The sequence below is a fragment of the Saccoglossus kowalevskii genome, chromosome 21 (assembly GCF_978046115.1).
Source record: "Saccoglossus kowalevskii chromosome 21, keSacKowa6.1, whole genome shotgun sequence".
NCBI classification, from domain to species: Eukaryota; Metazoa; Hemichordata; class Enteropneusta; family Harrimaniidae; genus Saccoglossus; species Saccoglossus kowalevskii.
In genome coordinates, this window is record NC_140661.1 from 14,910,502 (window position 1) to 14,935,629 (window position 25,128).

Below are 25,128 nucleotides of genomic sequence, written 5' to 3' on the forward strand. Positions count from 1 at the left end.
TTACCAGAGATTTAAACAAATTTATTCAATCTTACATAATAACATAGCAATGATATGCTGAACCACTGCTTACATTATCGTACAACTCTACTCAAACGAGTGGACACACTCAAATCTAGTTTTTTCACATCTTGCACTATATATATTCAAAACTGCAAAATCGTTAATATATATATATTTACATAATTTTATGGTTTGTCCATCAGTAGGTTGTCTACTAAACAGCATCAAAATAACTACTTAAAATATTAAACTAGCTTTGAATAAAAAGTATATTTATATTTCTCTTTCAGGCCATTGCATAGCACATTAAAATGGTTTTACATGTGTTACATATACCTCATGGGCCCCAAATCATTTATCGGTAAAAGATATGAATTGGCTGACAAACTAAATCACTTGTGTTGGGTGCTCTTTTTGCGAGTTAGTAAATGAAAATAGAAATCAATGAATGGCAACCATTTCTTGTATACATCATGTAATGTTTCCTAATTCATCTTGACATTTTTTAGTAAAAAATAGACCAATCGGCACTGAATGGATTCCAAATCTGTCAATTGTATTCAAATTTGCAACAGGGAGAGCACTGCCCTCCAATTGTGAATAAGCTATGACAGTTTTGGGTTCTCATAAATCAGTAATTCTTGGGTAATGCCTTCGTAATAGATCTAGAAGCAAATTGCAGCTGAAATCTCTTAGAGTAAAAGTCTTATTTCAAAACATATCCCTCCACACAAAGTCCTGCGTAAGATACATTTGTTTCCCAGTAAATAGTAATCAAGATGTTTGTCACTAAATTGTGACCCAAAACTATGCAAATTTACATTTTTGTTGATTGTCTTAAATTGTCAATGAACCTAGATAAACTTGTATTTCAAATTTTGGTAGGAAAACACTTGGGTTAATGGCGCCTCCCACTGTCTTCATTTCCATTAAATCAGGATGTGCCAGCAGAAAAAATTTTAATAACTTCATCTCTATTTTCTCATCCCAGGGATTACATACTAGGCCTTCAGATCCAACAACAAATTGTAAGGAGTAGATTGCATGAAGCTGCAAGTTTATCCATTTTCCAGCAGCCGTAAATTGCGTTTTCTGAAAAACGACTTCATGAGTTCATAACTGCTGATCATTATGGCACATGCTGGTGCTACTCTGATTATCCTTGGGGTCATTCCTATAATATAGAGAAATATACATAAATAGTGGAATTTGCGCTGAATTCAAATGTGTACAATGCATTGTGGGAAAGTACTTCACATCATAGTTTTAACCTTAGTGAAATTTTTTTTAGTGAGCTTTTGTGCAGTGCATTACTAGAGATAACTTTACAATGGAGTTTCAGCTTTATATGAGATACTGGAGGTGGGGAAGGCGTTTATTACTGTGAAATACTTTTTTTGAAATATTTTCACAGGAATTAATTTTGGGTATTATGAATGAAAGACTGTGTCACCATTTCCTGTGTTCTCTTGCTGCATAGATTTCATTGTTTTAAAGCAAAAATGACAAAAATATTCATCAAAATTAGAGAATTAATTAAAGATGTCATCACAAAATAAACAAATCTGAGAGAGGTCCACATGTAGTACTTACATATGTAATATCTAAGCAATCAGACTTGCGGTTTTTAACAAGAAGTCGAAAATATCACTTTTTACCAAATATGACAAAAATATTCACCAAAATTAGAGAATTAAAGATATCATCACAAAATGAACAAATCTGAGAGAGGTCCACCCAAGGTACCTACATACCAAGTATCAAAGCATTCGGGCTAGTGGTTTTCAAGAAGAAGTCGAAAATAGCATTTTTGACCAAAAATGACAAAACTATTCGCTATAAATAAGACAATTGAACATATCCACACGAAATGAACAAATCTGAGAGAGAAGCACTCAAGGTACCTTCCTAGAAAGTTTCTCAGCTATACAGTTTGTGGTTTTTAAGTCGGAAATGTAAAGTTGACGATGGCGACAGCGCCGACGAACAATCAGTAATACTGAAAGCTCCGCTCGACTTCGTCGACAGCGGAGCTAAAAATAATTGAGCTACCTAGGTTGAATCGTGATCAATAAATTAGTTGATATTAATATTACTGGTATATACCTGCAAATAATCCTCTTGTACCTCTCTCCCTATAAATCTTCTTCATTATTGACAGTGTAGATGTTGGCATTTGTTTTCCTGCAAATAACAACATTTTACAGGTCACTTTCAATATGTATACACCCAGTCTTTCAGTTCTCCATTAAAAATGTATGGCACTAAAGTTAGTTTCACTTTTGAATTTGGATTGTTCACAATAGTCCTATATTCCAAATGACAAATGGTTAATTTCCAGAAATATTAAAGAATATATAAGAAAATATGCAACAAAATTTGGGCGAGAAAATCTGTATGACTACAATGCAACTGATGCTTTTTTTTTTTTAAAAAACATCAGGTTTAAGAAAACATATAAAAGTGTTTGCCAAAAAAAATTAACTTAACAGTTTAATTTAAGGAAAAGGTGTGATTATGATAGAACACGTCATCATTTGACAAGGATGACGTGAGTGATTTTTGCGTAAATTAATCGTACTTGGCTACCTATTTTGCAATTGTAAACATCATTTACATTATCAAGACTCACATAATACAGAAAATCAAAATGAAATTTTGAAATGGGGAATCCCAGACATGTACCAGGCTATGCAAGAGCATTCTATATACCCTACTGCAATATAGATTCACCCAGAGTGCACGCGACCACAAGTTGACGCCAGCAGGGCTAGAAACCCATGCAGTTAATAGCCAATCGGGGACGCGTTTGCAAAATTGGCTGCCCCAATACTTCTGAGACTTGCTGTAAAAGTCAGTATTTAGTGCATATTGCACCCAGGTCAACACTTATACTCATTCTAGTCATTGGGAGGGTGCGCTTGATTATTTGAAAAACAATGTTTATCAACACAAATCTCATATACAGGCATGGCATGATGACCACTGTACTTTAAAGTCAGTTAAGCTCATGGTGGTAATCTTGAAAATGTTGATTTTCAACAAATAGAAGATATTTACCTGGTATGTTTTTTTCTCCCAACTCAGTTTGTCTGTGCGTCTTGACTACATCAAATGGCATGGTCATAACACCCGCAATCTGTGTAAATTATTGTGAAATATAATTAATTATGATCATAAATCACTGCACTGTGTTATCTCCAATAGAGATGCATGTGAGTAAAAAATAATTAACAAGAAATTTATGTAAGCCCATACTCTTCAACATCCTATTTCACTTTATTACAAGCACATCTATGATAGAGGAGCACATCAACTAAAAATTGGATTGATTGTATACTGGGATTATAAAAATACGACTACCCTGGTAACACCTGTGATTCACATAAAGTGGATTTGCACCATAATATTTCGATGTTAACAAACTTTGCGTTCACATGTTCACATGGATTTAATTTAGCAAATTTCGCTTATTAAAATTAAAATAAAAACATAGTTGAACTCTGGTGGCCTTGCCCTTTGTTATATAATATTATTCCCTTTATCATAGTTTGTTTCAATATGAATATGCATTGTCATAATTAATTTTGAATACAAACAAAGTTTTGGGGTTGAACCAACAGTGGGGAATCAGTCTACCGAATGTCCTTGATAGATGTAAATCTCTTACAAAAACATTGGTGCCAAATTTGTTTAATTATTTTAAGGGACATAATTTTTAGCTGTATTCAAAGTAATTCAGATATTTTAGTATAAAACAAATGCCTCATCTGAGTCTCAGAAAAAAAGTGCTGCATTTAGACATGAATAGATTAATAAGACATGCAAGATAACAGAAAATCTTAGCTGGCTTTTGTCCAAGTATTTTGTACAGGTGTCTATCAAAAATTAATGATTCACTGAGACAAATATGAACTGCCTTATTATATTCATTGTGTGACTACTGTATTATATGAAAAGTAAAAAAAAAACACCCTCTATGAATAGCTATCATGTTGCAAGCTCTGCTTTGTATGCAAATCAACTCAAATAGTTGGTTGGTGTCCAGTGGAGAAAGAAGTCAACAGTACTGTTGCCTCCTGAGAATCTACATCTTCAAACAATGCAATCTTTGAAGTGCGTTTTTAAACTAGTATTATAAAAGCTCTATCATTCTGTTATAATAGCTGAAACATATTCCTGTGAGTTTTCATTTGTCGAATGAACTGTTTGTCACATACAGAATACATATAATTTTAGTACAATTTTCTTTTCAAAATGTGGATGCAACGTTTTGCTTTGTATGTATTTTTTATGTATTGTTTTTGATTTGCAAATGTGTATCAGACTGCAAAAAATCTCTCCATGAGTTGGTTTTGAAACCCAGTATAGTATTCCCATGGAATTTGGGAGATACATTATTATTACAAGATAAATGATTTGCTTCATTGAACACATACAACAATGCATATTTCCACTGAGATCAGTGACCTTTGATGCGTACCACAAGTGATCATTCAAGTAGAAACAGTCAAAATATTTTATCAGATTTTATCAATTTTTGCATGATATTTTCATACAGGACATCTGTTACTCGATCTCCATGAAGACTTTATACTGATGAATAAGGTGACCAAGTTTGATGAAGTTTGGAATAGAATTAGTAAAGTTATTGTGCACACAATAACAATTATTAACGATGACAACGATGACGACAATGACAACGCCGGACACAATTTTTGCCCTTAATATATCTTGACCTTCCAACTTCGATGGTAAAAGTAAAAACCAGTAAATAATTACTGCATTTAACAGTATTGCGAGGCAGAGGTGAAGACATAACACACAACTTACTTAACACAACTTGATCAAGCATGATTTATTAGGCTTGACTGACAGAAGTATGGCAGTGTGGTAGAGAATTCTGACTGATTCACCTTTATTACAAATGGCTGCCAACATCTCGTTAAGTGCAAAGTCACGATACATGTTTTCGCTTTCAAATAGCATTCCATTCTTTATACTGTAAAGGGGTTAATTATTCACTGGGTTTTAATTTTGCTTATTTCGCTGACTGGAAAATGCGCTAAACTAAAAGGGAATATGTAAAATTTAGCATAGAACACATCATCTAAATGATAAAAGCGTGAATTTAAAACCCACTGAATATGCCTGAAATGATAAATCAGCGAAATTTAAACCCAGTGAAAATTAGTCATTTTACAGTAATCATTTCACCCACTGTTCCCCTGTAACCATGGAGATTTGAACAGTGGACATGATAATGGAAGGGAATGGAACATTATTTGCGTGAAAAGAAACAAGTCAAATGATTGTCTCGCTCAATGAGATCTTCACAGCCATTTGCGTCTACGATCTTTTTACAGAGAATAAACATACCATTCCCGAGACAGCACCTGATGCAAAACTGATTGCCAGCGTTGGTTCTCTAAGCTCGCATCTTGTACATAAAACAGATTTGAAGATTTCATAGTTTGTCCAGTACATTGCTGGTAAAAAGAAACAGAAATACAATTTTAAAATCATTGATGGTTAACACTAAACATTGTATTATCTCTTACAAAGTTTTGCGTGATTTATCAGTTGACTGATCTCAATGAGAATAGGTGATTTTCCGTTCAACTGCGAGATCTTGCGAGTTGCATGAAAGACGTGTGCTGAACGTCTGCCACAAACATCAAACGATTTGTTTGGAACTTGAATTTCTTTATTTCGTAGCTCACATCGAAAGGGCGATCTTCGACAGAGGAATATTGCTTTTGAATACCCTCACTTAATCGAAATTGTCTATCATCAAATGTGTACAGCACATTATTAAGCATGGAAATGTCCCCGAAATACTTTCGCATTTGATGAATCCCATGCGATGTTTGACGCGACTACGACGCTATGACCTTTGTTTGTCCTGTTTTCACGTTAGATTCCACGCATAACGCGTGATCTTGCAGTAAACGGAAAATTATCTATTGCTTCACATCGAATATTAACTCTATGGATGAGATCATAAATTAGAAACTCTCGCACACAATTTGTTGACATGATGACACCAAAAGCTTCATAATAGAACAGAAATGTTTGCAATTCGTACATGGATGTTTAGAGAATACAGTTTACAACTGTGCATTTTGTAAGTAAAATGTCTTAATTTATAAGGTCAAAAATGTCAAATACAATATAGATGACAATACAGCTTTAACCGTTTCATTTTCCCGCTCAAATTTGTCCACAATTTTTTTCTTAATATATTCTTCAATATTTGTGGAAACGAATCCTAATTTTGGAGCATACAGACAAAATTTTTAGTCAAATTTCATTTTTTTCCCAATCTGATAAACAGGACTATTTTGTGAATTTGTGATGAAAAGAGGGAACTGGTAGTAAAAAGGTTAAAACTATAATAAAGCCATATCTGGGTCAGAAATTGTTCGAAAACAGGGCATTTAGATTTACCGAGCAATAAATCGCTGTAATCCAATTGTTAGCAACTAAGAGATAAAACAAGTCCATTGAATTGCATGCAAAACTAAAGTCTCTCAAATGTGGCCTACTTATTTATTCAAAAGTTGATAGGAAGCAAATCAGGGATTTGTTTGGTGAACATCCACCCACATACAAAAGCTCTCCTGGATTGAAAATATCTTACCAGAAAATGGAACATCTCTCAAAAGTGTTGGAGCTAGTCCTCTCCATAGTGACAGCCAACCATCCTGTGCAATGGCAGTTTTAACACAGTTTTTAAGCTCTGTGTAAGTCAATGCTTTTGACTGCATTTTGGTTCTGATAAGCTCCAGAGGGTTTATAACAGATACAGCACCAACTAAAACAAGTCAAGAAAAAAATATTTATAGAATGCATAACGATAACAGACAGATTGAAATGACTTAATGTAAAATTCTTTATTTTAACTGGAATTAATTTCCCTGAATGGACTTTTTAGGTGTTTTGTATGGAATTTATTTTCACTGATTTTTGACGAGTTGAATGTAAAATATAGGAAAAAAGATATATTCGCTGGATTTTATTTTCACTTAATCATCCCTTCAGCGAAAATAGCTAAAATTAATTCTAAGCAAAAATAAAGTATTTTACAGTATACTATACTATTACAGTGGCCCCTCGCTAAGTCGCGGGTGTCGGGATCCAAGCAAAAACCGCGACTTATCGAGGGCCGCGACTTACCGAGGGACGTCGTGAAAGAGGGAGGTCGTGCATTGAAAAACATATAAAAAGCACATATAAACCCTCGGTTTAGTTAATTGATGTATCATCACATGTGTCAGGCAGTATTCGAATAAAATTCGACTATGTTTGCTGTAAACATTGCATTGTAAATTTTGTATGTGTCCGATATTATGTGGGTCGTTTGCTGTTGCTTGCGACTTCGACGGTAACAGCTTCCAAAATAAACCAGTTTCATCGCAATTATAAACTTTTTCATCAAAATAACCACCTTCATCGATAATTCTCTCAGTTTTTCGGGAAAAGTTCTGACAGCGTCCATGTTCGCAGATCGAGCTTAGCCTTGGATTGAGACTGTGTGTATCGATAGCGTGTCTTCTTTGCCATCGCAAGAACCACCCTGAACTGGCCTCAAATTCAAAGTCGTCATATCTGAGTTGTGTGCTTTGCATTGGGTGATGGGACCAGAGAGTGAAGTTCTGGCAGACCGTTCTTGAAGAAACGTAACAGCTTTATCGATGTCACCATTGTCGGACAATTTCGAATGTTTTTCTGTTCAGTCCCGACTCTTGGTCAACTTTGAAAACAAATTTACTTTTCATTTTTTACCCACCCACGAATAGTGGGCTCAACCACTGCTAGATCACGTGCAACCCTTAACTTGGTTTCACCTCTTCTTGACACGGTCGATCGCTGTGAGTTTATGGTGTACGAACAAGCTGAATAGCTTTCGCTTTGACATGCTCAATCGAAAAATAGAAATCAGATAATGAATTCAACTCATTGTAGCGAGTTTTTTAGAGGTAAAATGGGACCGGCGGAGAAGTAGGTACGGACACTACTCGACACCCCTGTTGACACCTTGAATAAGGCTGCCATCACCCAATGCATCTCAGCAATTGACGGACAGTAGGTGTTAAGTTGTCTCTTTAACGGTTAGTTAAAAACACTATGCCACGAAACATTAGTCTTTGTACTTCAAAACTGCTGTCAAAACACAATAGAAATTTTGGGAGCCTTCCAAGTACCCGCGACTTAGCCGAATCGCGACTTACCGAGGCGCGACTTAGCGAGGGGTCACTGTACTATAAAGATTACGTGTCAAATTTCTAGCTTCGCTCTCAATTCCTAGTTTCAGAGTCAAATTCTAAGCTAGAATCCAAACCCCTAATTATGAACTGAATCTGAAAAGGAGTTTGGTGGCCTGAATATGAGGGTGACATCCGAATCTACCGTTGGAATCTGAATCAGATAAATTTGAGGAATGAATCAATCTCAATTTGAAGCACGATTCTGAATCAAAATCTAAAGCTTAAACTAGAGTTTGAATCTGAGGCTGGAATATGAATCATAGGCTGGAATCTGAATGTGAGACTAACTTTACACCAGTCTATAGATGAGCTACTGATCTTACTTCTGGCTATTATCCCTGCAGACATAGGAATCCACCAAACTGCAGCTGCATTTTTACGACCAAACCCAAGAAACATTTTTAATTGGTCATAGGCTGTAAAATATATCATAGTAGCTGGAACAGCCATCAACCTGAAATGAGAACACAATAATAATAACATGAAACAAACAATTTTCATAACCATAAAACGTGTGTATGGCAAAATGCAAGAAATATCACTGGTGAAAAATGGGTGAAATATTCACTGACAAAAATAATGACCTCTGAATAGGTGGAATGAATTTTGTCCTCGAAACCAAATTACAATTTTATTAGACGTAACAGCCTGGGCAAATTGGTGTACGAAGAATATCGATTTTTATTCATTACGGTAACTAAGCTAACTGAGTGTCAGAAATGGCCAACAGAGATCATGACGAATTATTGGCAAGATAGTCATTTAAACATTGAAATGGATACTGACTAAATGGTGAGCAATGTGAGGCAGTTTAAAGGGCGGCAGTCGTCATGCTGCGTATGTGCAACTTTTGTTTTGATAAACATTGATTTTCCCACATTCCAATGCGCTCTTCTAATGCAAATTACAAATACGAGGTTTGACCCAGGTGCGACTGGCACTAATTACTGCTGGTTACTCCTTGAATACATTCCCATCACCGAAAAATACCTAAATAGAGCTTGGTAACGTGTCAGTACTCGTTGATCTGCGTAACAGTCAAAGTCGCAATCTTTGTATACATGAGACCCATATATCTCGCGCATGTGTGGCGCGACGACTACTGCCCTTTAAAATGGGCTTCAATGGTTAACTGGAAAAATTCCAAAAATGCAGTTTTTACATAGATTTCGAGCTGCATTGAAGAGAATCCCTAGTATTGGTGTATATAGTGCGGGTACTCACAGCGTTGGTGGCAATCCACTCCATAGAGATGTCACGCCTTCATTGCGTCCAATCTTTATGAATGCATCCTGTGTATACAGTACACAAACAAAGATTGTACATGTAACTTGAATTGTTATTTTCATGTTCCAAGATGAAAAGAACTATAAAACATGCTGACAAATTAAAGTCAAATGTATACATGTATAACCCTGGTCAAGTCATTGTAAAAGTACATATGGCTGGCAGGATAAAGGTTTTTACCAATCTGAGCTGGTCACATGGAATGAAATAAATCACAATATACCCCTCAGGGTATGCAAATAATGTGACGTTCCGTTCCAATGGTGTGAGCATGTAGGATTAACCACACAAACATATCATGCTTGTTGCCAAATTTGGAGCAAATTTAAATATGTCTGAATGTCTGAGTACGAACAAGTTTGTTAAATTCAATTACCGCGAAAATCAGAACAATATTGTCAATAAAAATGCCGAAAACCACATCGATATTTGACTTGTGTGGCGCAAGCAAGCAGTTAATAAGATAGTGTCAACTCCAATCATTGGTAAGACAACGCAAATAAAGTGCACAATTTAAATAGGTAAACAAACATGCACCCAGGGCGGCAGCCGACCAGGGCTGGCAGACGAGTATATGACATCCAACAAATTTTTGTCAATAAAAGTTGAAAGTATGATAAATGTCTCATTGTACAGTACACACTCACACTGTTGTAACAGATTGTTGAGTGCCATGCGTAGGGCTTGCCACAGACATTCAAATCACCACACAATTTTGACAAGTAAACTCCCAAATTCAAGATTACAAAACAGTGATTAACTGTAGGCTTTGGGGGTATATGAACATTTTTCTCCCTGATGTGACAATTATTCACAGAGACACAGCAGAGAAGAATAATTATCATATCAGGGAGACGAGTCTTCATATACTCCTCAGTTGCGGTTAGTAATAATAATTTAAAGTTGTAAAATATCCATAACATATTGCCTGTAACACATTAGATGACTTTGAATCAACATCATTATTAATATCATCATCTTAATCAACTTACCAATGTTCCATTGAAATGACTAGGTAACTTATACCATGGTTTAATCTGTGAATTACCATTAAGACAAGTACATAGATGATCCATTAATCCATTACAGTATAAGAAACATTGACCTGCAGAAAAATAACAGAGATGGTCTCTAAAAACTAAAAAAAAACAACATACATTGACAATGCACAGTATATGTTCTGTATTTAACCCTTAACATGCTTCAATTTATCTGACCATAACATTCCCCCCACTGCATTCTTTTCAAAAAAAATAAGACAGACAGTCACTGTGGATTCAATAATCGTAACTTTTTTATTTGCCATGCAAAAGTCAATAATGTGATATGTAAACATATCTAGAAAAAACAATCTTTCAAAATATTTTATTGTTATGACCACTTATAGATTTTGTGGTATACATTTTGGGTATAAAAACAACAGTTTTAGTGAAAATTTAAATAAAAATATTATTCTTCTATTATTTAATATTTATAAGTCAGATGGCTATCATTTATCTGAGGAATTTGTTGATATTCTGAAAGTATGCATTTAGAAAAAAAAATTCGAACCATATATGCATAAATTAGCATATAATTTGGCACCAATGAATGACATTTTATAACAAGTCATTGTCAATGACACGTCCCCGTTCCGTTCATATTTGAGTGACATATACATTCAAAGCAGATCATGACCGAAATGCACCTGCATATGTACAACACATTGTGCTAAATCTGAACAAAATCCATCCATGCATGACTGAGATCCGGTTCTGGAATTGTGAAAATACGTGATTCTGATGCATTTTCGGCCTTAAAATGGCCATCATTCCGCTATTGTTAAGCAGATCATGAAACAAATGCACATATCTATTTGTGACATGATGTACCATGTGTGTGTGAAGTTTGAACTTGATCAATCCAGACATGTCTTGGATACGGATCCAGAACTGAATTCTTTAACAAAATGGCCGCCAGTCGGCCATTTCGAACTTGATCCGAAAAAAAAAAAGACGTGCATCAAGGTCCTATTATGTTTAATGTATGTACCAAATTTGAACAAAATCCATCCATGCATAACTGAGATACGGGTCCGGAATGGTGAAAATGTGCGATTTCAATGCATTTTCGGCCTTAAAGCGGCCCCCATTTGGCTATCGTTAATGAGATCATGAAACAAATGCACATACATATTTGTGACATGATGTACCTTGTGTGTGTGAAGTTTGAACTTGATCAATCCAGACATGTCTCGGATACGGATCCAGAACTGAATTCTTTAAAACAAAATGGCCGCCAGTCGGCTATTTCGAACCCGATCCAAAAAAAAAAATGACGTGCATCAAGGTCCTATTATGTTTAATGTATGTACCAAATTTGAATGAAATCCGTCCATGCATAACTGAGATCCGGGTCCGGAATAGTGAAAATGTGCGATTTCAATGCATTTTCGGCCTTAAAGCGGCCGCCATTTGGCTATCGTTAATGAGATCATGAAACAAATGCACATACATATTTGTGACATGATGTACCTTGTGTGTGTGAAGTTTGAACTCGATCAATCCAAGCATGTCTCAGATACGGATCCAGAACTGAATTCTTTAAAACAAAATGGCCGCCAGTCGGCCATTTCGAACCCGATCCAAAAAAAAAAAATGACGTGCATCAAGGTCCTATTATGTTTAATGTATGTACCAAATTTGAACAAAATCCGTCCATGCATAACTGAGATCCGGGTCCGGAATGGTGAAAATGTGCGATTTTGATGCATTTTCGGCCTTAAAATGGCCGCTATTCGGCTATCGTTAATCGGATCATGAAAAAAATGCATGTGCATATGTCCCATATAATGTGTGATGTATGAGTGAAGTTTGAACTTAATCGGTCCATGCATGTTCGAGATACAGGTGATCACGGACGGACGGACGGACGCACGCACGGACGGACGGACGGACGGACGGACGGACGGACGCACACAGGGCAAAACATAAGTCCCCGTTTTCGGACTGCGTCCGAACGGGGACTAAAAAGAAGACGACCTAAATAAGTCGTTATAGTGAATGAAATAACCAACACTTGGATTTGCAATTTGTGATCATCAAACAGTTGCCACTCCTTATTGATGTAATTTACACAAATTTGGGACTTTATTTTGATGTAATAATGATTGTTTTTGGTAAAAAAAAATTAAGACAGAAATTATGTAAATGTCCACAAAAAAACTCATGGAAGTAAAATATTGAACAAAACTGTAAATACATTATATGAAGAATGTGATATTTTGATAAAAAAAATTGCATTGTAATAAATAAATTTGCATATCATTAGCATATCCATTAGCACCAACAACAGCTGTTTGATGAAAAACACATTTGAATGCAAAAGCTGTAAGCATTCAATACATTGCAATTTAGGGGGAAAATCTTCATTTTGTTTACGAAAGCTGTGAAAAGCATTCATGGATAATTATTTATTTACAATTGCAACTAGATCAATTTATTTGTAGTAGTTGCTTGTGTTTTCAAATATGTGTATATATAATAAACAAGCTAATGAGCTTCAGCATGCAGTAGTGGAAATTAGAGAATTGCAGGTACCGGTAAGTCAAGACAAAATTTCAATATAGAAATTATTCAATAAAAATGCAGACCACAGATGCACACAATACTAAGTGAGTAAGGAATTAGGTATCAAAATTGAAATCTGTTGGATCAACTGCATCAAAGTGACGTCTGCTGTGATAAATCCCAAAGCATGGGTATGTACATAAGGCGACTTCACACTTGCGGCACCACACGCGACTCTCTTGTGGACGCTTGCCATCTTGATGCTTTTTGTAGTAGGCTCTGTGAACTACACACTGGCGAGTTGGGTTTTGTTTTTTACTACCAGGGAAAGCGGGGATGGGTGAGGGGAAGTGGCGTTCTTCGAGTCGTCTTAGTGGCTGACCAACTGATCTTCGCCCTTTCGGTGCTGGGATGGGTGCAGTGGTTGCACTAGAAACAAGATCATGAACAATGGATAAACGAAATTTAGCGTGAGTTAGCTTCTTGGCACTGAACTTCCTGTGAAGGATGTAGGCATTAGTGACAAGAAGAGCTATCAGGTGGAAAAAAAGCTTGATATACCACTTTGAATGTCGGCGATGCATCGTGTACGATCTGATCATCTGGTCTGAAAGATCCACACCTCCCATATTTTTGTTGTAATAAACAACCCACAAAGGCTTCACAATTGGTTTTCCGGATCCCCGGGATAGGCCAACAAATTTCCAAATCGGCATGTGTACTGATGACAACATAGTAACATAACGCTTGTCTTTCCATTTCGCTTGCTTTTTGGTTGATTTTGGTCATCTTTTTTGAACTCAGAAGCCCGCAAAACCTAATTGCATGTGAGAACGAAACAAATCCGTCAAGATTTCACGTTTTCCCCATAAAAGGGTTGCAGGCTGTTCCCTCACTGGACTCCCTCCCCGCGTATACTAGTACCGGATTCTGCCGTAAATTCACCCATCCGAAAAATCGCCCTGGGCAATTTCACGGCTAGTGGGCGCTTATTTGGGGTTCAAAATTTCAAAAAATAATCATCAAATATTTTTTGGGTACTTCTATTTTCATTAAATAATCCACCCACACGACTTTCAACGCCGGCAGTTAGGCCACCCAAGACAAAAGAAATCATTGCAGAATTAAAAATAACTAATAATTCTTGCTGAATTAAAAAGTAGACCGCCTGAAATTTCATTACAATTATGTCACCCAGTGTCATTTTTCAAATACATTTGTTTTTATTTTATTGGTAATGAAAGTATATTTTAAACGAAGTTTCAAATATAAACTAAAAACCAACTAACTGCAATGCGTAGTAGCAAACGATCACAGTTGCGCAATCTGGTCATGCGTTTCACAATTGTTGATTATTACTCAGTAGTGATTATAATAACGGACAAAAATTAAATTCGTTGAATTGTTATGAAATGTAAATAAAATTCAACTAAGTTTCATTGTAAGCAAATGATACCGGTCACATATAAACGCTCGATGCTGTAGAGAATCCGCCATGTCCTTTCTCTTGCATAGTTGACCTAATAGGTCAAATCGCTGATTAACCAATCAAAATGCTGGATGATGCCAACGTGTTCAAATTACCGGAAGAGATTTGCCGATGTTGTAGTACGATTTTTTGGATTGGATTTCGATGGGAAAATGGCATGATTTTTTTTTCAAATCAAACAATAGTTGTTTTCAAAAGATGAACTGAGCATTAGAATAATAATTTAACATTGTTTACAGTGATAACAGCTCATTGTCCAAATAAAGCTTACCCATTCACGCTAATCACAATAACCATACTCTTGAATAAAAATTTAAATAGACTATTTTAGGTGTCAGGAAAAATTTAAATGTCCAAAAAATTGTCCAAAATATTTAAAAAAAAAAACTTTAAAAACTGTCGAAAAATCGCCCTGGGCAAGAGCAGAGAAACCAGGAAGATATTGATGTGTTTTCCAAAAAAAAAAAAAAAGATGGCACGGCCATGTATTTGAAATGCGAGCAAGCAGACGGGCAATATTTCTGGGTTCGCACAGTCGAAAAATAAAGCGTAAATTATTCAACAAGCGGTTGCAAAAACGAGTGAAAACAAAATTATCGAAAAGCAGAAGCGAGTAGGAGGTTGGGTGAAATTAGTGCTGTACATTCAGATCCTTTGTAAAAAAAAAATATGATCGGCAAAGATCTATCATTCTGAAGCACGCCAGAGACAGACTAAATGCAGTTTTGAATATTGACACCGTTCGCATTTTTTAAATGAGCCAAAACAAAACAAAAATTGTATGCTGCTTAAGCCATGATCGATCAAAACAGACTCGTTTTGCAAGTTTTAACAGCTACGTTCTGCTGAAGATTGGGTAAAAGTACATTATTTTAGAATGATTTTCATTTGGTTTCACGTGATAGTTAATCTGATTTATCATATAGCATTACAAACAGGAAGTCCTCGGCATGGGTCAGAGTACTAGTATACCCCAAACCACTTGTTTTGATGAATGGATTTCGATGAGGTTGTGATTATTTGGATTATTGTGAACGGATTTTTACTACTGAAATGAAATTATCACGTCTAGGGGTGAATTGTTAATAGGTGAAGTGATGTTATAAAACATAAGTTGCGTATCGTCTTGCGTACACCTCAACAACAAAGGTTTATTTTTTTCAAAACAGATCTCCAGTCAAGAGGGTGGTGTTTGAACATAACCCCGGAGTTAAACAGGGTCCAAATTGATAGGGAGTAAAACACAGAAGTGGAAGAGCTGTCCATGCATTGGCCAATCACACAAGAGCTCACAAACACCAACGAAATATTTGTTGCTGTACTTAACAAAGGAGTTTGGCACTAAAAACAATGGAACGTTTATAGGCTTAACGTTGGATTTAGATCGTGTTATAATCCAAATCCCCTACTAATACTTGTAAGCACCAATTTTCATATGATAAACTAGTTGTGACTCCTGTTTATAACAAATGGTGAACAGTGAACGTTTCTTGTGACAGAAATATGCAATAATTGTAGGAAACGAATCAAAGTAACTTACCCTTGGCAAAGGGCTTTTGTTGAACCTGAAGGCGTATTTTCACCACATCCAATGGGGTCACTGTAAAGTAATACTATATTGTTATATACATGAATATGAACTGAATCAAGTGTTACAATGAGCATATAGCCTTGTCTAAGGTAGAACATGGAGGTAGAAAAGAGAAGGAGTAAGGACGCTATTTAAGCCCATGTTAATCTTAAACATCGTCTATAAAATTGAATGCGCAAACCATAAATACCAGAATTGTGCATGCGCAATGACCTTTATCGGACCACAAAGGTCATTTCACACTTGTAGATACCGGAAATTCTGCATACGGACGCTACCAAGATGTGTGCATAATTCTTTTTGATATTTTTTATCGCAATAGTCGTCCAACTTTGGACATTGATTAAAAAATTCCCGCAAATTTCCTCAGTGAAATTTAAAGATACATGATAAGATTATAACAAGATGTTTTGACTCGTCATTTTTCATTGGTGTGCAGAACTGTGCAGATGTCGAAAATCGCGCCTTTTGTTGTAATAGATTTTGGGCGTTGAGTACACTCAGCGTACGTTTTTCGCTGCATTTTGTATTATTGTTATTTGTTTGGGCATGCGCAGTGCGTTGAGAATCTTCGTGAAGCTTCCGAATACAGCCGAAACACATAAGCCGATTAACTGTGACATTGTACAGCGTGTTTGCAAACTAATTACAATGTGTACTGAGTAAACAAATCCAAAGCATCATGAAACCAGCGGAAACAATAGCGTCCACTCTCCTTCTCTTTTCTACCTCCATGGGTAGAAGAATAGTATTTTAGAAAAATGTTGACAGCTTTAACCGGGACAATAACGGCCAAAACCTATCATTTGTAGAAAGCATCTGTCTTTCGGATGATGTTAGAAAATACAGGAGAATATTCTTTCAAAATCTAAATACAATTTGGAAGTTGAGTTATTGAAAATATCTGAAAGTGCAAATTTCCTTTGATATTTCAGTTGACCAACTTGAGGTGACATTTTCTTCCCTTCAAGTTGGGAATAACAATTGCTTATATGTTACTAGTATCTATAGGTGTTTGTAATTGACCAACATAGCGTCTAATCCTCCTTCACACGTACTTAAGGTTGTTGTAGTTATGTTTGACAATCATGAATAATAATTAAGTAGTACTTGCACAGTGTACCATAAGTAAACAAAAACCTGGCTCACGTAAGTTGTATTTATGTGTGACAATCATGAATAATTACAAAGCAATACTAACACAGTGTACACAAAAGCTTGTGCACTTGTTATGAGAAAGGAACAACATTCATCTTATCATAGAAAAAAGCAAATATTTTTTTAACAAAATATGCATGCCAGTACATAGAGCAATTTCCAAAGTTTTTTCATTTAATTTAATTTTTCCTAAAAAACAAAACAAAACAAAGACCTCAAAGACTATCCTGGTACCGGTACCTCAGATTTTGTCTGTTGTATAAGTTGCATGGAACTCATGATGCAGTACGGACTGATTACAATTGTTTGGTTACCTAGCAATAACGTCAGCTGACATGTATTTTCTATATCTTGTTATAGTTTTCATCCTTATCTTAAATAATTTGGCTACCCTAAGGCAAGTGAGTGGCATATTATTTGAGTAGTGGTTGACACCAGTACAAGTAAAAAAAAAAGGCACCTTGGAACAATATTAATCCTAAAAGTGTAATATCCTGATTTGCAATATAGATTTCCACATGGATTTAGGATTGTAATTTGTATAAACTGGCATTTTATTGCATTTGTGGGAATCAGAATTGAATTTTGTATCAAAATTCCAGGGTTAAAATCCACTCCATAAAACTTGCACGTAGACTGGAAAGGCATAAGACAAAAATGATATTTGATGTTACCGATACAAAGGTCTATTCCTGTAGTTTCTTATTTGATGGTAATATTCATATCATCTCAATTGACGTAATTTGACAAAACATACAGATGGCAATTAACATCTTAGACGATTGTGTTTTGTGGATCATCAAAACCAAGCCACTGCAGACAGCAATTAGTTTTTGATGACTCATGCTTTTCATTTGAACCCAAAATACCTGATGATTACGATGTTTTTTTATTACATGCTATGTTGGTTGTGCAAAAGAATATTTTTATCAATTTCAGTTGACAGAATGATTTAACTTTACTGTGTGTTACTCACGAAAAACCTGCGATTAGGCTGTGAAAGTAGAACATTTGGAGGGGGTGAAACGGAAGAGCATCGCCAGGCGATCGACGCAGGGCTCTTTGGCAACGACCGCGAACGTATTGTGTCCAGCCATTGGTTGGCCACATAGAGGTGAAAATACGCGTTCTATTTTTATGCATTAAATTTGGCTCTTCCATTTCACCCCCTCTGGAATGTTCTACTTTCGCAGCCTAATCACAGGTTTTTCGAAAAACGTCGAAAAAGCACAATAATTAGTAGAAATGTTCCTTTTTTGGGCGGATTATTGATAGAGAATAATGTCTTTATTACAAAAATGCTGAAAAACCGTGAGTTTTTGCCTTAGTTATTTTTTTATCGGCGAAAAACTGCGAACTCGGCAAATTTGGTTGCACAACTTCTTTCTATCATATACACCCAGCGACACCGATGCCAGCTGACTGTGGTATTGTAATGGACCCCCTACTAAACATGACACACTGTGACAACTTTATCGCCCTTTAAATTAACTACTTATTTATGGTACATCTTGAAATAAATTCTTATATGGACATTGTGCATGAACTACTCTGGTGTCCGGACACTGGGTCAGACACGTTAACTTGATCGTTAAATTAAGGCGAGAGTCACAAATACGTTAACCGCGTTTACTCAGAGTTCAAAGTTGAACCGAAATCCACGCGGTGGTACCCTTGGTCGTTGAGGCATCAGTAGAACAACCACTACTAAGCCTAAGGTGAAGCCTCACCAACACAACCGAATTTTCGTACGCGTTCGGGAGTATTGCTATTAATAGAAAACAAACACACTCCAACTGTAAGTCGTAATGAAAATAATTTTCTAACTTACTAAAAAATGATGTCAATATTGCTCCTGTGGCCGATGCTGTCATTTGCTGCATCGGCGTGATTCCATTTTGAGTATAACTTGCATTACTCATTTTGGCACCAGAAATCACCTGAAGTGCGTGAATTTCAACAAATATGTGTCAGCTTCAAACCCATTCATGGCGGACACCTTTCACTGTCGAGTTTTAAGTTCTTGTGTCTAAATATAATAATCAGTATCGCCACACGTAATAATTATTCAGCTAAAACATAACACTATGTAGATAGTACGTTCACGTGTTCACGCCCGGATCCGGAAACTCGCTACCTGTATGAAGATAGTCAACAGTAACAGCTGACAATGAAATATAGCTACCAGTAAGAAGCGTTACAAAAACAGGGATTTTGGTCAACCTTGACTGCAACGGATTAGCGATTTGAAAACTTCAGGTGATTTTACTGTAAGAGAAAAGAATTCTTGTGGAAAAAAAGCAAGAGAAAGATGCCTGTTCTGTCGTCGGTGTTGAACCAACGACGAACAAAACGGCTCGTCGAATTCGACATTGAGGGCGTTTCAAACCCAATAGCTTGACCATAGGCACCGCGTTGTTATTTGTCTAGCGGTTTTCTCTTTTCGTAACAAGTGCACAAGTTTTTGTTTACTCGTGGCACACTGTGTTAGTATTGCTTTGTTATTATTAATGACCGTCAAATAACTACAAGCCCTGACTACAGGAAGCTTCAAGTAGGTGTTCAATTACAAACACCAGATATAAGCAATGGTTATTTTACAGTCCCTCAACACCGTGCGGAGGGACTGTGGTTATTTTTTAAAGAAGGAAAAGGTCTCTTGAAATCAGCCAAAACACTGTTTAACTGCGATATCAACAGAAATGTGTATCTTCCCTTCATGGCAACGTTTTCAAATTATTTACTTGTCGTTAATCTAACTTTAAGACAGAATAATATTGCAGGGGGAAAAATACAGATAATTTTTATCCATGTTTATCTCGTCAAATCAAACACAGTATACACAAAAAAAAAATGTTCCAGGCCAAATGATTTCCACGAATGTATAGGTTTTGGCTATATTCTTCTTGTTACAGCCGTCAACTTAAACACTTTTCTAGGAAAAAAGACAACCCCGCTATAATATAAAACATTTAAAATAAATTTGATAATAGAACATTTTTCGATATCCAAACAATTCAGATTGAAATTAAAAAGGGTTCACAAAATCGAAACTCTGATACTGATATGGAAAATGTATACCCGGGACAAAGTGGAGGAATAACAGTACTCACATTTTTTTGTATTCTTATTAAAACAGTGAAAGACAAATAAATAAATATATTATTAATAACAAAAAAAATCCTACAAACAGTCACAATATATATTTGTTTATTCTGTCTCATCAGTCATCAGAAAAAACATGGAATATGGTATAATGCCACCACCGTGAAAACTAATTGTAAAATCTGTAAAAAGAAAAAAAAATGGTCGCCATTCACTGAAATACAACAATCATTTTCTATAGCGACCAGGAGTATAATTTATTGCAAAAAGTACTTGTAAATTGGTAGGTACTAGTAAACTATTGAAGTATTTCAGTATCAAAATAGGCTTCTCCATTTTTCACCAATTTCGTCTTTAGTATTGTTTATTTCGTTTGTACTGTCAGGCAATCTTGATGGCGGTCTATCAAATTGTTAGATACTAGTGACGGCTTGCTTCATGTTTACAATCAACGACCTAGTTCGGGCAAACCAGGTCATACTAGTATATGTGTATTTATTTTTAGGCAACCCAGGAATTAAGATATTTGATGGTGGTACGATTGTTATCGAAGATACGCGGGGCGAAGCCGAGAGCTTCCGAAGTTTTAACTGCGCATTTAAAACAGAGAGATATACCTCCATGGACGTCATATTTTGTGAAGTATAGTTCGGTGAAAAATGACCAATTTGGACTGTCCCACTTTAACTGGGAGGTGGACGGAGCGAACTACCATATCTTGAGAACTGGATGTTATCCATATATAAAGTACCACTGCACAAAGAGACCATGGCAACACCTGGCTTTTGAAAACACGTTCTTCAATGTACTCAAGCTATTCAATTTAGGTTGGTACAGAGGTACATTACTTGGGGTTTGCAACTACGGTGACATGATACAAAGATCCTGTTACAATCTCGCTCTCGCATAAGCATTCCAACTCAGAAAAATTCGAATGCGCATTCCCGAGGTAACTAGGATACTGGGATGTCCAGGTGGATCAAAATAGCTGCTCACGATATGACGGATTACGATAACTATATTTTCTGTACATTTTCGATGTATTACATTTTTTCTCTATGAATGTGGTAATACATGTTTTATTGTTTTACTACAAACCGCCTATGTCATGTCAGAAGGTAGTAGCATCAGTCTCGCTATCTACGAGGTGAGACTTGAATGGGATCTTGGCATGGTGTCACCATACAGGTCTCATGCCACCAATTAACCAATGGCTGCTCAATTTAAATGCCTAGCAAGGACCAATGAAATTTCTTAAATATTATTTTTCTCAGGCGCTCCCTGTTTGAGGGCGTAATCACCTGGGTCAGAGGTGAGACCAACATGTGGTCTTTTGTTTACTACTTAGCGGCTGTGTACCTGTGGGTTTATTCTGTGTGTTAATGGATGTTCTAATCTTGGTGTTTTTCCAGTGATTTCTCTTGGTGCAATCCAAATACAGTAGGTGTGTCTTGTTTACCTGAGATTTGCAAGAGTTTGAGCTGGCCAACATGTTAGTTTTTTTCATATGGTTGATTACTGGCATGTTGATTTCCCATTTTTGAGCCATATTTTCAACTTTCTTCGTCATTTTCATATAGCAATCTCGTCATATGTTAACATTGTCGTCTATGGAAATTCAATTAGTGGTATGAGCCCTGAAGTACTATGTGCGTTGCAAACCCCAAGTAATGCACCTTTGGTTGGTATCAATAGTTTTGAGGGAATCCAAGGTTAATATTGTTAAGGTTTTAATACGAATATAATTAGTGTTATTAATTTAATTATCAACCTTGGAAGGAAAGAATGTTAAAGTGATATTTTCTATATACAGTCAGTTTCATGAAGGCATGAAAGTTTTTTCTTATATATTAAGAAAATTATAATTGCAAATGACTAGAAAACAACTAGACGGATAACAATGTTCATTTAGATGCATACAGTGCATATACAATTTTTATGAACATGGCAGTAAAACGGCCAATAAAGAAAACCTGTAAAGATTCATGGGTAATAATGTTAACAAATTCCTTCTATGGCGAGTGGTAGTGTCTTTAAAGTTAAAATTTAAAGTTAAAAGTGTAAAGTATAAATTTTTATTAAAAGATTATGTCTTCATAATTGAAACGGAGTGTATGAATTGTATGGCCAAATAAAAGAAATTTAGTGTTAAGTAAATATTGTTGGAATGACTATTAGCTAATCTGCATACAGATAAATATTTTTGGCCTCATTTGCATAAAATTAACTTCTTGATTTCACCCAAAATAAATTTGTTGGTGCATTATGTTGTCCCCATTTTTTTGCAGTGTACTGGGTTGGATCAAGAGCATCTTCTTTTCAACCTGTGTCTTTACAGATTCCTCTGGATTAGTATTGTAGGAGTTGTAATCTTTGTACATATTATGCATAATAACAAAATAATGACTGCCAACTAAATAAACAGCTTCTCCAAGTCATCTATATACATCACTTGTATTCTCACTCATCCATTGGCCTATTATAATATGAGGTTATTACGAGGATACCTCAAAGTATGCACGAAGACAGTACAAAGGAAGTATCGACTGACGCGCAGCGTACTGTCTGAGTGCATACTTTGAGGTATCCTCATAATAACCTTATTATTATACATCTTTTCCTTCCAAGGATACATCATGGGAATGCTGAAATCCAAAAACTTTAGAACAGAATCAAAGAACTTTTTTGTATCCACATCGTCCGGTCAAACCCTTATGGCAGCCATGTTTGTTTTTATTCTTAGAGGATGCTTAATATGTGCATAATCATTGCATATTTCAAATTTGCATTTCCTTATATGGTAGGATGAAAATACCCTGTAAAGTGCCGCAAAATTACGACACGCTGTAAGTTATGGCGTTATGGTGACAGATGTATTATAGTATAATCAGAACAGTACTAATTAGTGATAATAATAACTTGATTCACTTCTTGTATCGTTTACTGTCTTGATGTTTCAGGTCTGCCATGTCTGGCATATGGTATTGGTGCATGGTTCCTTATTACCTGTTCGGATGATGTCCAAACTGAGAAGGGCTCAGTGAAAGTCTATTTTCTCTATAAAGAAGACAAAGGATCCATTTACTGAGAAATATTTAGGATATTGTATTTGAGATTCCTAGTCACATTATTGTGTTTTTATTCAAAATTCAAATTTGTGTTTGTACTGCTGTAAACTGAAATGTAATAAAGGCTATTTATTTATTTATTGTGATTTTCTCCACCACTTGTTTACATAGAGGTGTCTTCCTTGACCTTGATCATTTAATTGGCTAAAATGTATCTCCATCAGAGATGTGCTTCAGATAGAGCCACAATGGATGGTTATTTATTACACAATTTTTTTTGGCTGCCAAAAATTTCAATTAAAACCAACCTAGTGCTTCTTGACCAAACATACTTGTCCATTGCAGCACTTGTCCATGATAAATGTCCAAGTCTGACTCATTTTCCCAAAGTAAAATCTTTTTGTAAAGCCTGACCTGATATGCAATTCTGCATTGTTTCATCATGTGATCTGTATAAAATCCCTAAAACCATTCATGAAAACAAAAGTTTTAGGAAGTTTATGGTATCCCACATAAAGTAGATAATTTTTGACAACTCAATCGTGGGAAATCTACATTCATGTTTAGTATAAATTACCAATATTCAAAAACAAATCACATTTGTTTTTATCCATACATGGAAACATCTCTACTAAATTGGAGATGGTCTCCTGACATATTAGCCTAAATTATTCACACCTAGAATATTCAGTTGGAGATTTGTCGAAATCTATATATACTTTGATAGAAACCAAGGATAATTCATATACTGTACATGTGGGAATATATCGAAAATTGAAGTCATCCTTTCCATACTTCAGTATTGGAATGTGTCATTGATGTACTGAACATTGTTTCATGAACTCTCAACAAAAATTAAACAATGCGTGTGGACTTCCATGTGAGAAGCATACAATGGGAGTCTTTGTGGTTAGTGCATCTGTGTGTGTGTGTCTATTCCACTGATATCTCAAGAACCATTTTTAAACATTTTCACTTGCTTCTCATGAACTATTAAACAGATTTAAAAGAAACTTGGTACTTAGATGTTCTGGGATAATGTGCAGATCTGATTAGTTTTGGTGGAAATCCCATGCATATTAATTACCTAATTTGCATATAAGCCAAATTTAAGCCTTTTCACTTGCTTCTCATGTACTATTGAACAGATTTCAATGAAACTTGTTACTTAGATAATGCTTATACCTGATTATTTTTTGGTTGAAATCCATGTTTATTAATGACTGATTTGCATATTAATTAGCCAATATTTAACTTTTCCAACATTATCTCAACCACTCATCTGATTCAATAAAACTGTATACATATATGCTTAGGGAAAAGCCATATACATGTTCAGTTTAGGGTTAAATTTTGTGTTTACAAATTACCTAATTTGCATAAATTAACCAATTTATAGGTGCTTCTCAGATAACTTGAGTACCACCCATCAAATTTTGATCAAACTTGTAAATACAATATTCCTTATTTGTACTTCATGCCTCTAATTCCTTCAGCCTTCTAAGCTTTCTGTGATTTTATCTTTGTTTTTGACTTGATTCATACAGAAAAAATTGGTTCGTCATAGTTTAAAACAGTATATATTTTTATTGATATTGAATACTGAGTT

The 25,128-nt window shown here is 35.6% G+C and overlaps 2 protein-coding genes across 3 annotated transcripts; one reads left to right on the plus strand and one right to left on the minus strand.

Moving 5' to 3' along the window:
- On the minus strand, positions 1–19,471 carry LOC100378638 (mitochondrial glutathione transporter SLC25A40-like). The gene is made up of 10 exons (XM_085495273.1): positions 19,178–19,471; positions 16,138–16,197; positions 10,553–10,665; positions 9,498–9,565; positions 8,597–8,727; positions 6,647–6,820; positions 5,383–5,492; positions 3,064–3,142; positions 2,110–2,187; positions 1–1,177 (listed from the first exon to the last, which is right to left on the minus strand). Exons 1-10 carry the CDS (start codon positions 19,266–19,268, stop codon positions 1,062–1,064), a joined length of 1,020 nt encoding a protein of 339 aa, XP_085351399.1. The 5' UTR covers positions 19,269–19,471; the 3' UTR covers positions 1–1,061.
- LOC100378041 (uncharacterized protein C15orf61-like) lies at positions 19,103–23,655 on the plus strand. Of its 2 annotated transcripts, XM_002740841.4 has the most exons (3): positions 19,103–19,144; positions 20,957–21,278; positions 23,412–23,655. In XM_002740841.4, the coding sequence occupies exons 2-3, from the start codon at positions 20,981–20,983 to the stop codon at positions 23,537–23,539; spliced, it is 426 nt and encodes a 141-aa protein (XP_002740887.1). In that variant the 5' UTR covers positions 19,103–19,144; positions 20,957–20,980; the 3' UTR covers positions 23,540–23,655. The 2 variants fall into 2 exon arrangements, 1 of the variants encoding a protein (XP_002740887.1); XR_013422888.2 differs by lacking the exons at positions 19,103–19,144; positions 20,957–21,278 and adding an exon at positions 21,612–21,895 and having other exon boundaries at positions 23,412–23,489.
- The last annotated feature ends 1,473 nt before the right edge of the window (positions 23,656–25,128 follow it).

Bases quoted from the DNA above. Each gene is read 5' to 3' on its own strand.
- LOC100378041 (XM_002740841.4), top strand. From the start codon at position 20,981: ATGGTGGTACGATTGTTATCGAAGATACGCGGGGCGAAGCCGAGAGCT. The intron at 21,279-23,411 runs GTTGGTACAGAG...TTGATGTTTCAG, and splicing joins ACTCAAGCTATTCAATTTAG to GTCTGCCATGTCTGGCATAT.
- LOC100378638 (XM_085495273.1), bottom strand. From the start codon at position 19,268: ATGAGTAATGCAAGTTATACTCAAAATGGAATCACGCCGATGCAGCAA. The intron at 6,821-8,596 runs GTAAGATCAGTA...GACTTGTTTTAG, and splicing joins TGCAGGGATAATAGCCAGAA to TTGGTGCTGTATCTGTTATA. The intron at 2,188-3,063 runs GTAAATATCTTC...TGTTATTTGCAG, and splicing joins GGGAGAAAAAAACATACCAG to GAAAACAAATGCCAACATCT.